Source organism: Larimichthys crocea, chromosome X, assembly GCF_000972845.2.
Source record: "Larimichthys crocea isolate SSNF chromosome X, L_crocea_2.0, whole genome shotgun sequence".
Lineage (NCBI taxonomy): Eukaryota > Metazoa > Chordata > Actinopteri > Sciaenidae > Larimichthys > Larimichthys crocea.
In genome coordinates this window covers 7,558,121-7,571,696 of record NC_040020.1, presented here as the reverse complement: position 1 = coordinate 7,571,696, position 13,576 = coordinate 7,558,121, and the positions used below count along the sequence as shown (strand labels likewise).

General features: G+C 47.3%; 2 protein-coding genes across 3 annotated transcripts in view; both read left to right on the top strand.

The window, feature by feature from the left end:
* Nucleotides 1-6,784, top strand: part of pik3r6 (phosphoinositide-3-kinase regulatory subunit 6) — a 15,473-nt gene extending 8,689 nt beyond the window's left edge. Inside the window, exons 11-21 of one of the 2 annotated variants that reach the window (XM_027282678.1) lie at nucleotides 1,721-1,964; nucleotides 2,176-2,475; nucleotides 3,561-3,660; nucleotides 3,851-3,973; nucleotides 4,452-4,559; nucleotides 4,642-4,741; nucleotides 4,820-4,881; nucleotides 4,952-5,042; nucleotides 5,316-5,374; nucleotides 5,460-5,566; nucleotides 5,646-6,784. In XM_027282678.1, coding sequence (XP_027138479.1) covers nucleotides 1,721-1,964; nucleotides 2,176-2,475; nucleotides 3,561-3,660; nucleotides 3,851-3,973; nucleotides 4,452-4,559; nucleotides 4,642-4,741; nucleotides 4,820-4,881; nucleotides 4,952-5,042; nucleotides 5,316-5,374; nucleotides 5,460-5,566; nucleotides 5,646-5,802 — 1,451 coding nt within the window. In that variant the 3' untranslated portion in view covers nucleotides 5,803-6,784. The remainder of the gene's footprint in view (nucleotides 1-1,720; nucleotides 1,965-2,175; nucleotides 2,476-3,560; nucleotides 3,661-3,850; nucleotides 3,974-4,451; nucleotides 4,560-4,641; nucleotides 4,742-4,819; nucleotides 4,882-4,951; nucleotides 5,043-5,315; nucleotides 5,375-5,459; nucleotides 5,567-5,645) is intronic. The other variant, XM_027282679.1, reaches the window with a different exon arrangement.
* A 316-nt stretch (nucleotides 6,785-7,100) lies between these two features.
* Nucleotides 7,101-11,757, top strand: pik3r6a (phosphoinositide-3-kinase, regulatory subunit 6a). The gene is made up of 6 exons (XM_019254605.2): nucleotides 7,101-7,640; nucleotides 9,583-9,703; nucleotides 9,842-9,915; nucleotides 10,016-10,130; nucleotides 10,497-10,567; nucleotides 10,663-11,757. Exons 1-6 carry the CDS (start codon nucleotides 7,562-7,564, stop codon nucleotides 10,773-10,775), a joined length of 573 nt encoding a protein of 190 aa, XP_019110150.1. The 5' UTR covers nucleotides 7,101-7,561; the 3' UTR covers nucleotides 10,776-11,757.
* The last annotated feature ends 1,819 nt before the right edge of the window (nucleotides 11,758-13,576 follow it).

Here is a 13,576-nt window from a genome sequence, read left to right as displayed (position 1 = left end):
TAACAACACGAGATAAAAGACGTCACATGACCACAGACTGCAGCTGGCCTGTGCTAACGTTAGCTCCTGTTAGCCTCTGTTAGCCTCTGTTAGCTGGCTCCTGTTAGCTCCTGTTAGCCTCTGTTAGCTGGCTGGCTCCTGTTAGCTCCTGTTAGCTCCTGTTAGCCTCTGTTAGCTCCTGTTAGCCTTTAGACTTGAACACTGAACATGGGATCTGCTGCTTCTCTTTACTTTAACATTAACCTTAGCTCGTGTTAGCCTCTGTTAGCTTCTGTTAGCCTCTGTTAGCCTCTGTTAGCTCCTGTTAGCTCCTGTTAGCTTCTGTTAGCCTCTGTTGCTCCTGTTAGCTCCTGTTAGCCTCTGTTAACGCCTGTTAGCCTCTGTAGTCTTGAACACTGAACATGCAATCCTGTTAGCTTCCATTAGCCTCCATTAGCTCCCTTTCGCTAGCTTCCGTTAGCTAGCTCCCTTTAGCGCCTGTTAGCCTCTGTTAGCTCCTGTTTGCCTCTGTTAGCCTGTTAGCTCCTGTTAGCCTCTGTTAGCCTGTTAGCTCCTGTTAGCCTCTGTTAGCCTGTTAGCCTCTTTTAGCCTGTTAGCTCCTGTTTGCCTCTGTTAGCCTCTGTTAGCTCCTGTTAGCCTCTGTTAGCGCCTGTTAGCCTGTTAGCTCCTGTTAGCCTGTTAGCCTTTGCTAGCCTGTTAGCCTCTGTTAGCCTGTTAGCTCCTGTTAGCCTTTATTAGCTCCTGTTAGCCTGTTAGCCTCTGTTAGCCTGTTAGCTCCTGTTAGCCTCTGTTAGCCTGTTAGCCTCTGTTAGCCTGTTAGCCTTCAGACTTGAACAGTAGTCACCTGATCTGCTGCTTCTCTTTACGTGAACAGTAACACTAGCTGCCATTAGAAACACGCTGTCTTAAACACACACTCTCAACACGTTAGTGTGTGTGTGTGTGTTTTTGGACGGTGGCCTTCAAACAGCTGATGATGACATCTGGCTCTCAGTCTCAGAGTGAAGTGAAACAAAGTGAACAGAGTGGAAGTGAATCAGAGAAACTGTGACAGAGTACACCTACAGGACGGCACAGTCACTCAGCTTCATGTGACCTTTGAGGTCTGTCCTGTCCTGCTTTACATTTTAATTAGGATTAACGAAGTGCTCTGTACTGCACGCAGAGCTGCATTAACGAGCACTAAACGCTGAAGCATCACAAGGCGAAGCTGACAAATGTATGCGCTGAATAGATTCTTTCATTTCATAACAGCAGTTTCTTTCTTTCTTACATACCTCTGGATTTTAGTGACACGGTACTAATAATTATCCAGATTATCCCATAGGATCACATGTTTTCAGGATGAAAACAACTGAAGACTTTGAGCTTCTTTGAGCTGTAGGTCTGTGAATGAGCTGTAGGTCTGTGGATGAGCTGTAGGTTTAGATCAGCTGTAGGTCTGTGGATGAACTGTAGGTCTGTGGATGAGCTGTAGGTCTGTGGATGAGCTGTAGGTCTGTGGATGAGCTGTAGGTTTGTGGATGAACTGTAGGTCTGTGGATGAGCTGTAGGTCTGTGGATGAGCTGTAGGTCTGTGGATGAACTGTAGGTCTGTGGATGAACTGTAGGTTTAGATGAGCTGTAGGTCTGTGGATGAGCTGTAGGTCTGTGCACTTTGTCTGTAGTCTGTCTGTGATGATGTTGCTCATGTTGCTGCCTCTGAATCTCATGTCGACAGGGCGCGAGCTGGCCAAGTGGCTTCGATCCAGCTCCGTGACGGAGCAGTTCTCCCTCAGCCAGGAGCAAGAGGACTTCGAGCTGGGCGAGTCGCCCGGCGACCTGACGCCATCCGACATGGCTCGCTTCTCCGTCATGTCCAACGACAGCGGCATTGAAAGAGACCTGCCCCCCAGTGCTGATCTGTCCTCACTGTCATCTCTGGACTCTGCCAGCATCAGTGCATCATGGGAACAAAGCAAAAGGTAAAGTTTTACATAATGAATGAATAAGTTAATTAATTTCATTAATTAATAACGCGAGGAAACCTCACCAGGAACCTGGTTCTTTTACCTCAGCGGTAAATATTCCTCCTTAATCTGACTTCCCACGCGAGTATTCCAGGTCATCATTGGAGAAGAGTCTGGGTCTTTGCGTTGATGTAACCTCCTTCTTCTCCTCTTCTTCTTTCCTCAGTGAGCCGGATCCACTGAAGCTGTCCCGACGTGGAGGCATCAAGATGAAGCCGTCTGTGAAGGACAGCATGGTGCTGATGCAGGACACAATGGAGGACCACGCGAACCTCGTGGGAGGAGGAGGAGGAGACGGAAATGGAGGATGGGGAAGAGGAAGAGGGGCGACTCTGCAGAGGCGTGCAGGAAACAGCACCATGCAGAACCCCTTCCCCAAACAGCAGAGACACTTTACTGCCAGGATAGTGGCCATGGGGGACGACCAGGTACTGGGCCGCCTGGCCAAGGCCTACTACTTCTTTAGGTGAGCTCCACGTTAACAATAAAGGATGACTATAAAATGTCTAAATAACTGTAGAGTGTGTCTGACAGACATTATTACTGACACCGCAGCAGCACAGAGACTTCAACAAAGTTAGTCAAAGGCAGCTTGAGGTTGCCGAGCAACCAGGGTCAGCTGCAGGTCAGAGCAATTAACTGCAGCTGTGCTCTGTCTGTGTGTGAGTGACTGCTGAGAGACACAGAAAATCTCTAAATGAAGCCCCTCCAACTAGTGGACACTAATGCCAAACGGTAGGTGGTATCAAAAAGCCCAAATGACCGTGAGCATCCTCATCTTGTCGACCATGTGAATGCTGAATTTCAGTGTGTGAAGTTAAAAAATGTGACCTGGGGAGAGAGAGAAAGAACAGGTGCCCCGTGCTCCTTTGGGAAATTTCTCCTCTCCAGTTTACATGGGAGTAGATGGGGCTGTCGGTGGGTGATCCTGGAGCATCAGTGCGTCTCCCGCCAAAACTATAAGTCTGACAGCTTCAGCAGTGATATCGCTGCGTAGCCCACGAATTTTCCTACGTTTCTATGTAGAAATTATTTCTGTAGAGTGACATTTGTGGCCACGAGAGCCGTTTGCAAATGTATTTTTTGACAAATGTTTCTCTCCCTCTCCACTGTAGCTCTGGAACATTCTACCAACACACACCCATTTTAAACTTTGCTGTGGTTTTTGGTGATTTTGGGCAAAAACCTTGAGTTGTGAAACTCTTAGAAAAGTCACAGCTCACCACTCCTGGCCGAGCCGGTCATTTTGATACCTTTTTTGTGTTTGTGCGACCAAAACTGAGGGAGGAGCAGCACGCTGAAACTCCTGTAATATGTCAGAATATTCAGTATGAACAGTGAACAGTGGCGTTTCAGTCGTCGGCCACGTCATCGTCAGTGTCACTGTGAGAAGCTGAGCGCCAACAATAGTCTGCTGAGTGTTGAATCTGGACTTCTCTTTCAAATGTCACATGCTGAAACTTAAAACCTTTTTCTGTTGTGTGATTTTCAAACTGCTCAGTCAGGCGTGTGAACTGACTTTGTGTTTCTCACTCTGGTTCGTCTTTGTAGGAAAAGGGAAGCACGGAGGCTTTTCCTTACAATAAAAGTCAACCTCCAGTTTTACTACATCCCTGTTTGCAGGGCCACAGCTCCCACCTCACCTGTCAAGGTAAGCCAGCTTCCTCCTGGCGACACGCCACTGGCCTGTTCAGACTTCAGACGTCACTGAAGATCAAATTCTAAGTAACGATGACAAGATTCAGTCGGTCTGACTGAACATGAACACAGACTGAATAGAAAACGAGGTGCTCGTCGTGTTTCTTGGTTAATGTGTTTCTCTTTCGTGTTCCCTTTTCTAGGAAAACGTCCATCAGTCCAAGGGGAACCCCTGCGCTCTCGGTTCCTACTTGAGCATGGTGGACCCGTGGTACAACTCCAACATCAGGAGTTTAGGCTGCATGATCCCCAAACTGGCTGAAATGGTACGATGATACTGTTTGTGATTTTACAGACACTACTGGAGTGTCAGCACCTCACAGTGTGACATTCAAGTCGCCGTGGCGACTGTTCTCCGCCGACAGTCGAAACAGGAAGTTGCATAACATCTTTTGCTGCGAAGAAAATAAATGTGTTGATTTCACTGAAACCACAGCGACGCTGAGCTGCCGTGGAAGACGCGTTGAAGCCTCAAACAGGAAACAATTCAAACAAATGAACTCGATGTAACGACACATGATGAACGAGTGAAGAGTCACCGAAACGTTTTTATTTACTTCAAATATTCAACATGATTGTGTGTAAATTAAGAGGGTAATCTCATTGTGGTAAAAATGTTCAGCTGTACTCGAGTATTTGTTCTGGTTACTTTTATTTCACCAAGCTCTCACCAACCACTAAAAGTCAGTCCCACATTTACTCTCCCTTTCTCTTCTTCTCTTCCTCCGTCAACGTTTCCTGTAGCAGCAGACCAACCCGGGGACGCCCAAAGACCCCTTCGTGTCTGACGTCATCTCCTACTACGTTCGCACCGGCCAGCAGCCGGTCTACTTCACCATCTACTTTGTTAAGGTGGTATGATATGTTCATGTGGTAGCAGGTGTCTGCTGCTGAGGAGCTTCTCACTTCATCATTTTAATATTTCATCCATCAGATCATTTTCACCAGCGCCAAGGATCCTGTGGAAGACGTGTTCCTCACCCATCTAGAAATCGACTTTCCTGAGTTCAGACAGTTCTCAGCGTCAGTCCGAGGTGAGTCTGCGTGCACGTGCATCACTTTACATCATGTTTCTTTATTAGTATGTAACATCATGCCTGTTTCTCATTCAGACAAGCAGAGGAAGAGCTCAGCGGAGGTGTGTGGAGCCGTCATCTCCATGATTTACAGAAAGGTGAGTTACTTTTCCAGCTGCAGCCAAATTCATTTACCATCGAAGAGTTGCTGAGGAATTTTTGTTTCAGGTGACGTTAAGCGGCCGAGACGTCGACAAAGGAATCTCAGTGAGGACGTCAGGTGCTCAGATCAACGCTGTTCCCTCGACTCAAGCAGAAGGTAACGATAAAACCACAACGATGAAACACAGACTCATATTAGCAACAAAAAGAAACAGAGTTGGAGCTCCAGTCCGCGGCCTGCAGCCGTCATCGGCTACCTGCAGGTCTGGACCTTATAACAGGGTCCAAACCTCAGGATTAGGTAATCTCGACCCGTCACAACAGACAAACACAAAGTGAATCATCTGGACATACATAGAAAGTGATGCTTCCTCATATCAGAGTTCATATTTTCAGTCAAAAGTTTGAATCATTTCTTCCTCTGTCTCAGATCTGAACTGTTTGACGCTCACGCTGAACGAATCTCCAACAAAAACTAAAAACACCGTGGTGAGTCTCCCAGCCGTGACGTGAACTTTTTATACAACAACAATGAAAGCTTTTATTGTTTTTTTATTGTATTTTTTATTCTCAGGATTCAAAGATTCGGACCAGCAGCGTGAAGATTCGCACTCTGGAGAGTCGATCGTTCGTCGTCACGCTGGACAGAGATTGTCGCAGGACGTTCAGAGACGTGCAGAGGTGACAGTTTAAAACAAATACCTAAACAGACCTTTAAAGTTTCTGTTCAACCCATGCTGACTTCATCTCTGTGTCGCAGCATCGAGGTCTCGCCCTGTCTCGATCCCGGATACTGCGTCCAGAAGACCATGAGGTCCAAACTCAAGCTGGGAGAGGACAAAGACGCCGGACTGAGCAAATACATGAGCAAAGGACTTCCTCTGCCCATCAACACATTCGCCGGCATCATCACCTGACACGACAAAGTTTCCCCAACGTCCACGCTGAAGTCCAGATTGACTTCTTCACGTACACGAAGACAGAGGACAGTCATGATGTGCGGCGATTCGTCCTCTTCACGTCATGACGGTCACAGTCAGACTGCAGAGAGATCACTAAACTGTTGACATCATCGCTGTGATTGGATGTAAAGCTTAACCAATCACTGGACTCCTTTCTGATTTAAATGTTTTGTCCCTGTTAACGTCCGTCAGCTCTCCCCGTCACACTAAAAGTCTGGATGCAGAAGAAGAAGAAGCTGAGACTCGGTCTCGCTTCAGGTGACGATCATGTGACAGGAAATCTGGAAAGTTTTATTGAGTCAGTTTTTCTGCTTCATAGACACACTACCTTTTCCTGCCTCCGACACACACACACACACACACACACACACACACACACATTTGTTGACAAACTGGTACGATGGTGTCGACTTTGTCTCCGCAGTGTGATTCAGATAACATAACGTGAGCTGGAAACAACCGATTGGGTTGATAAAACGTTCCTGGAATGTTTCTGGAACGTTCCTGGAATGTTCCTGGAACGTTCCTGGAATGAAGCGCACTATGAGCAGCTGTTTGTGTATCAGACGAGCAGGAAACACGAAGACGATGAACGAGACGAAGAGCTGAGCACGGAGACGCTCGCACGCTCAAACGTTTGTGGCGGTGTGAATCTGTGACGACGACAAACTGACCGTGTTTGCACTAAAACTGTGTGAGTGATGTAATCTGATTACACGTGTCATGATCTTGACGCTGTGAGTTACAGAGGGATGTGACATACCGTGTGTGTGTGTGTGTGTGTGTGTGTGTGTGTGTGTGTGTGGTAACAGTTTGATTGATGATAGATTTTGCACATTCCTTTCTCTGTCCTGTCCCGAACACGTCGTAATAATAGAAACCATCAAAAGTCGTTCTGTCGATAAATAAATGATTTTTTTTTTTTTTTTGGTAAAAACTTTGTTTGTGTTTTTTGTTTGAAATGTTTTTGATCTGATTTAATCTGATGAAACTGACTCACACTGCAGATGTTCAGAGGCAGCTGTTCTGAGTGTTCACGTGTCCGTGATGAGGCTGTTTGAATCCTCTGACTGTGAAGGAGAGGAGCTTCACTGCTTCCTTCATCACCTCCTTCAGCAGAGGACACACGAGCCTCCTTTAGGAAAGGAAAGGAGGTGACCTGTTGTGTTGTTGCCTGTGTTCTCTGCGTTCACACAGAGTCCAAACTGTTTGGAACTGTGCCATCCAGCGTCCTGCAGATCCTCATGAAGTTCCCATTGCTGATTCCTCAGAGATCTTTGCCATAACTTGCTAATATGTTTGTGTGTGAGTGGACAGGAGGGTGAGCGAGCATCCTCACTGCCTCGTGTAATTAGTTAAATTTTTATTCAGAGATTAAAGAAACTGACGAATCCTTCCTCAGGAGGACAGATGTTCAATGAACTGAGCTGCGTTTGTCTCCGTCTTCTTGTTGGTCTCCTGCAGTCGTGGTTCGTGAAGTTCATCCACCAGATGACGCTGTTTCCTCACTAACCTTCCTGATCATTGGTTGGTTGGCTGACACACGCACACACACACACACACACACACCTGCTCTCATCACTGAGGACCGGATCATCTCTGCAGGCGGATTTCTGATGATGCCTCAGTGAAACACAGACGGACACTGTGAGAGCCTCCTCTGTAAACCTCTGCATCTGGAAGGAGGAGAAGAAGAAGAAGAGGAGCTACAGTGATGGAGAAGAAGCGAGCGTCTCCTCGTCAGTATGGTTCACTGGAGCGCACCGAGCAGACCCAAGACCTCCACAGAGCAGGTGACTGATGTTCTTCAGTGTCTACAGACAATCTGACTTCTGAGATAATCTGTCATAACCTGTCAGACATCTGAGCTTCTGATTTGATTTGATGTTAAGGTCTGATCAAATCAAATCAGTGTGTTTCTATTTACAGCAGACAGCAGCTCTGTAAATGTCAAGAATCCACAGGTGTGTGTGTGTTTCATGACGCGCTGACGTGTTACATGACACGCTTACGTGTTACGTGACACGCTGACGTGTTACATGACACGCTGACTTGTTACGTGTTACGTGACACGCTGACGTGTTACAGTGTTACATGACGCACTGACGTGTTACTGTGTTACGTGACGCGCTGACGTGTTACATTGTTACGTGACGCGCTGACGTGTTACGGTGTTACGTGACACGCTGACGTGTTACTGTGTTACGTGACACGCTGACGTGTTACTGTGTTACGTGGCGCGCTGACGTGTTACATTGTTACGTGACACGCTGACGTGTTACTGTGTTACGTGACACGCTGACGTGTTACTGTGTTACGTGACACGCTGACGTGTTACTGTGTTACGTGACACGCTGACGTGTTACTGTGTTACGTGACACGCTGACGTGTTACTGTGTTACGTGACACGCTGACGTGTTACTGTGTTACGTGACACGCTGACGTGTTACTGTGTTACGTGACACGCTGACGTGTTACTGTGTTACGTGACACGCTGACGTGTTACTGTGTTACGTGACACGCTGACGTGTTACTGTGTTACGTGACACGCTGACGTGTTACTGTGTTACGTGACACGCTGACGTGTTACTGTGTTACGTGACACGCTGACGTGTTACTGTGTTACGTGACACGCTGACGTGTTACTGTGTTACGTGACACGCTGACGTGTTACTGTGTTACGTGACACGCTGACGTGTTACTGTGTTACGTGACACGCTGACGTGTTACTGTGTTACGTGACACGCTGACGTGTTACTGTGTTACGTGACACGCTGACGTGTTACTGTGTTACGTGACACGCTGACGTGTTACTGTGTTACGTGACACGCTGACGTGTTACTGTGTTACGTGACACGCTGACGTGTTACTGTGTTACGTGACACGCTGACGTGTTACTGTGTTACGTGACACGCTGACGTGTTACTGTGTTACGTGGCGCGCTGACGTGTTACATTGTTACGTGACACGCTGATGTGTTACGGTGTTACGTGACACGCTGACGTGTTACGTTGTTACGTGACACGCTGACGTGTTACATTGTTACGTGACACTCTGACGTGTTACTGTGTTACGTGACACGCTGAGGTGTTACGTTGTTACGTGACACTCTGACGAGTTACTGTGTTACGTAACACCGACGTGTTACTGTGTTACGTGACACGCTGACGTGTTACATGACACGCTGATGTGTTACATGACACGCTGATGTGTTACGTAACACCGATGTGTTACTGTGTTACGTGACACGCTGAGGTGTTACTGTGTTACGTAACACCGACGTGTTACTGTGTTACGTGACACGCTGACGTGTTACATGACACGCTGATGTGTTACGTAACACCGACGTGTTACTGTGTTATGTGACATGCTGATGTGTCAGGTGACATATACAATATTTTCACTATTAAAGTCAGTGTTACTCCTTACAGATGGTCTGATGTTAATTCTGTGAATTCTGCTCATAGAAACGTCGAAGTATAACTCATTATGTCGTGGTGGTGTTAAAACTGAGCTCATGATGACGGGTTTGGATGCAGAGAGGAGGTGGGGTTGAGGAGGAGTAGTGATGAGTCATCAGAGGTGGAGGAAGCCGTCCCTGAGACTCTGCAGCAGAACATGTTGTCTTAGAACGATGACATAACGTTTATTTACATACAGTATACAGTAAATAATCTGATTACTCTTTAATGTCTCAAACATTCAGAGAGTCTAAAGTATGTTCTTCTCTCTCAGAGGACGACGTGGTGTCCATGGCGGACTCCACCATCACTGTGGACAACATCGAAGGGGAGCTTTTTAAGATCGAGAGGATCAGAGACGTCCTGGTCAGGAGGGAGTCGGAGCTCCGATACATGTGAGTGCTTCAACAAGACTAACCACCCATTAAAGTTAGACGTAGTCTCCGTGACGTCCCCGCAGACTGTCTAAAACCTGGACGTAGTCTGTGACTGTCTAAAACAGTCTTTTCTTTTCTCCCATCATGCTCTTGTAGGATGGATGACATTCAGCTGTGTAAGGAGATCACTCGTCTGAAGAAGGAGCTGCACAAACTTGTGTCTGTACCGGGTACGAGTCCTTCATAGATCCATAGATTTTCATATCTATGCTGAGGACACACAGCTTTACATCACTGTTTTAGTATTGATCTTCTAATCTTGTGCTGCAGATAACGACAAGTCCAACGAGGACCGGCAGAAAGAAGAAGAACTTCTGCAGCAGATCCACAAGCTGGTCGAGACCCGAGACTTCTTGGTGGACGACGTGGAGTTTGAACGACTCAGGTGTGTTTCTCTGTGGTGACGAGTTCAGAGTGTTTCAGATAGAAATGCAGTCAGCAGTCAGTGATCGCTGCTGTTGTCAGACAGCATCAGCAGGAAGCAGAAGAACAACAGTGTTCTTCTGCTTCCTGCTGTATCTCCAACTGTCTGCAGTTTGATTTATTTAGTTAGCAGTTAATACGTCTGTGCGAACATTCAAATGTTAACTGTGTCTGTCCAATCTAAGAGTCTCTTCAGCGATAAAAGAGTAGCCACCAGATTTCTAAGATTTATCCGTCGAACCTTTTAGAGTAAATCTAAACTGTTAGCATCCAGTGAGTGTCTTCCTGGACAGACGTCTCTCTGATCTGTGTTTCTCATCGTCCACAGGGAGAATGAAGAGGACAAAGAAATGGCAGATTTTTTGATGTCCAAATTCCAGAGAAACACGAAGAGGACGGGTAAGAGAGCTGCAGCATCACCAGGCCATGCTGGTGTTGTTGTTCACTCTGAGGTCGTCTCTTGTTTCCCGTGTGACCTGTTCTCTCGGCTTCAGGTGTGCCGATCAGACGGACGCCGTCACGGGCTCAGCCGACGTCTTCTCCCTTCACCAAGACGGGCCTCACGCTGCTGAAGGAGTGCTGTGGCTTCACATGCTCCATCATGTAGCCTGGAGCCAGAATGCTGCAGTGGTGGTGGTGGCCCAGCTTCCAGGGCTGACACCAACCAAACCGGACCTACAGGAGGCGACAGCTTCTCAGTCCGAGACAGATGTTGAAGGACGGACGGAGAAGTTTGTTTTCTCATTTCATCTCTGCTTCATCACACTTCCTGTTTTCATTTCTGAAGAATCGAGCCGACATGCTGCGTCTGTTTCTCCGGACACACTGATTGGATCGACACGCCTACAGGTTTGATATCTGCAGACTGAGCTGTGATGAGTGTCAGCGGGCTCCTCGCGCTGCTGGAAATCTGTAATCAGCGTTAATGAGACGACTCTAATGAAAGTGACATTAATCAGGAGCTCTGTCACGATGAGCAGATCCAAACTGATCCGACCTTTGGAGAAGTCTCATCACACTCGTTTACCTTTAGGACAGGTGATTACCTGAGGACACTTCCTCTGTGTATTCCAGGTGTAGCTTCAGCAGGCGGTGTTGATATGGACTGACTGTAAATGACGATCGACGTTCTTCTTCTTCCCCGAACTGCAACCCAAATATAAATACTCACTCTCTGCTTTTCTCTTCTTAGCTTCCTCCGTCAGCGTCCTCTTCACTCTCTTCTCCTCTGCCATCATGTCCATAGAAGCTAACAAACTCAGCTAACATTGGTTATTAGTTGTAGTTATCGCTCGCGAAACATTATGAGTGAAACCATCCGGGTCCTCGCAGCAGGCTGACTTCAGACTGAACACACTGGAGCAGGGTCGGACTGGGACTGTGGCCCACCATTGGACCGATGAACCCGCCCCCTAAACACACGCACTCAAACATTCTCCCACCCTCCCATATGGTGTTTAGCTCCATGTGTGAAGGCGCAGGTTCGAGTCCCAACCTGTGCGGCCCTTTCCCGCATCTTAACTCAGATTTTCTCTGCTCCTCCTTTCCTCTTTTTAGAACCTCTGTCGTCCATAATTTATTGTAATTAATATTCGTGCAACATACAGTATGAAGCTTATCTATAGACTGTATATGAGTCTGCCCCTGTTTCGGTTTCACATAAACCTGGGGGGTGTAAATCGTAACTTCTGAACCTGTCATGAAGAGGCAAATATTAACCGATATTAGCCAGTGTGACCCAAAGCCTATTCCAAATGGATGCAAATGGGCCGCAAGTCCATTTTGGGCTGCTGGGCAAATGTTGCAGACTACAAAATAACAAATACATACATACAAAAAAACATCAGAGGCCACCGGCCCATCTGGCATTTGCCCGGTAGCACAGACTGCCAGTCCGAGCCTGCACTGGAAGGACGAGCACGCAGACACAGTGAGAGCAGAGTCTTGGTTGTGGTTGCAGTGTCGTGTTGACGTTGGTGTCCATATGTTGACACTGCTTAGTCTGTTGCTGTCACTTATCCTCCATGTGCTGTTCACTGCAGACTAACCCTGACATGTACGTGCACGGCGTCGTCACAGCTTCTTCATGATATAAACATGATGCATCTGTTACATATGGCGCCTATAGAAGGTGTTTCCACGTCCTCCACGCTGGGCACAGAGATGGAGCAGATCTCTGTGTTGCCAAGAGGAATGGTCTCCATAGCAACCTTGTATACCCCCACCACCACCCATATCTTTACAATGAGACAATGAGGAAGGTTAGAGCAGAGAGACGAGCCTTCAGAACGAACATGAAATAACACCGCTGTCACAACTGTGCTGATTTTTAGATTTGAGTTCGCTCTGCAGAGAAATAATATTACTTTTATTTAAGATTAATAATATTACAGCAGCCAATCATCATCCAGGTCCCCAGCAGCAGCTGATCTCACTGCCTAGTCCAGCAGCAGTCAGCCCAGCTCGGCGTCTGTCTTTCAGCCTTTTATTTCACCAAGCTCTCACCAACCACTAAAAGTCAGTCCCACATTTACTCTTGTCCGGCGGCTTCTTGCTCGCTCACTCTCTCCTTTTCTCTTCTTAGCTTCCTCCGTCAGCGTCCTCTTCACTCTCTGCTCCTCTGCCATCATGTCCATAGAAGCTGCTGAGCCTGGTTACCTCCTCTTCTTCTTCCTGGTCGTCCATAACGCCTGTTGGTACAAACACTCAGTTCGTCAGCTTGGCGGTGAGCTCAGAGCGACGGGTACCCGTCGCTCTGAGCTCACCGCCAAGCTGACGAACTGAGCTAACAGCAGCTACAGCTGTCAGCAGGTTACTTCACTGTCCATCATAAACTCTGTAAATCACAGAGAGTTGAGGCGGAGCAGCCGGAGGACATCAGAGGGAAAACCAGAAAACATTTCCTCCATAAAATATGATCCAGTTTCACCAGAATCAGTGAAATAGTTGCTGCTGTGTGACTTAGTGCCGTAAAGCGTTACGTACTTCTCCCGACCCGGAGCCCAAAGTTACATAGAGTGAGAACAGACGTACGAACGACAGAGACACCGTTCAGCTGATCACAGGTCAGAGTGGATCAACAGGAGGTCACATGTTAGATCATCAGAGGACAGTTACAGGATGATGATTTAAATCTTTTTAATTATTACATCCTCGTGCTCTCTTTTACATTTTTTGATGTACAGTGTCAGCGTAGCGTCTGTAGAGATCGGGTGTGTTAACTTATTCATCTCACAGCTCGTCGCCTCGTCTCATGTCACAGTTTTCACATTCGGGCATGAAAAGCAGCCGCAGGAAGAAGAAGTGGACGAACGAGGAGCTGAGGAGGGAGGAGGTTCAGGGTGAGTCATCTTCAGTGAAAACACTGTGAGTTCCCACAGGGGCAGCGCTCAGTGAACGCCACGTGGA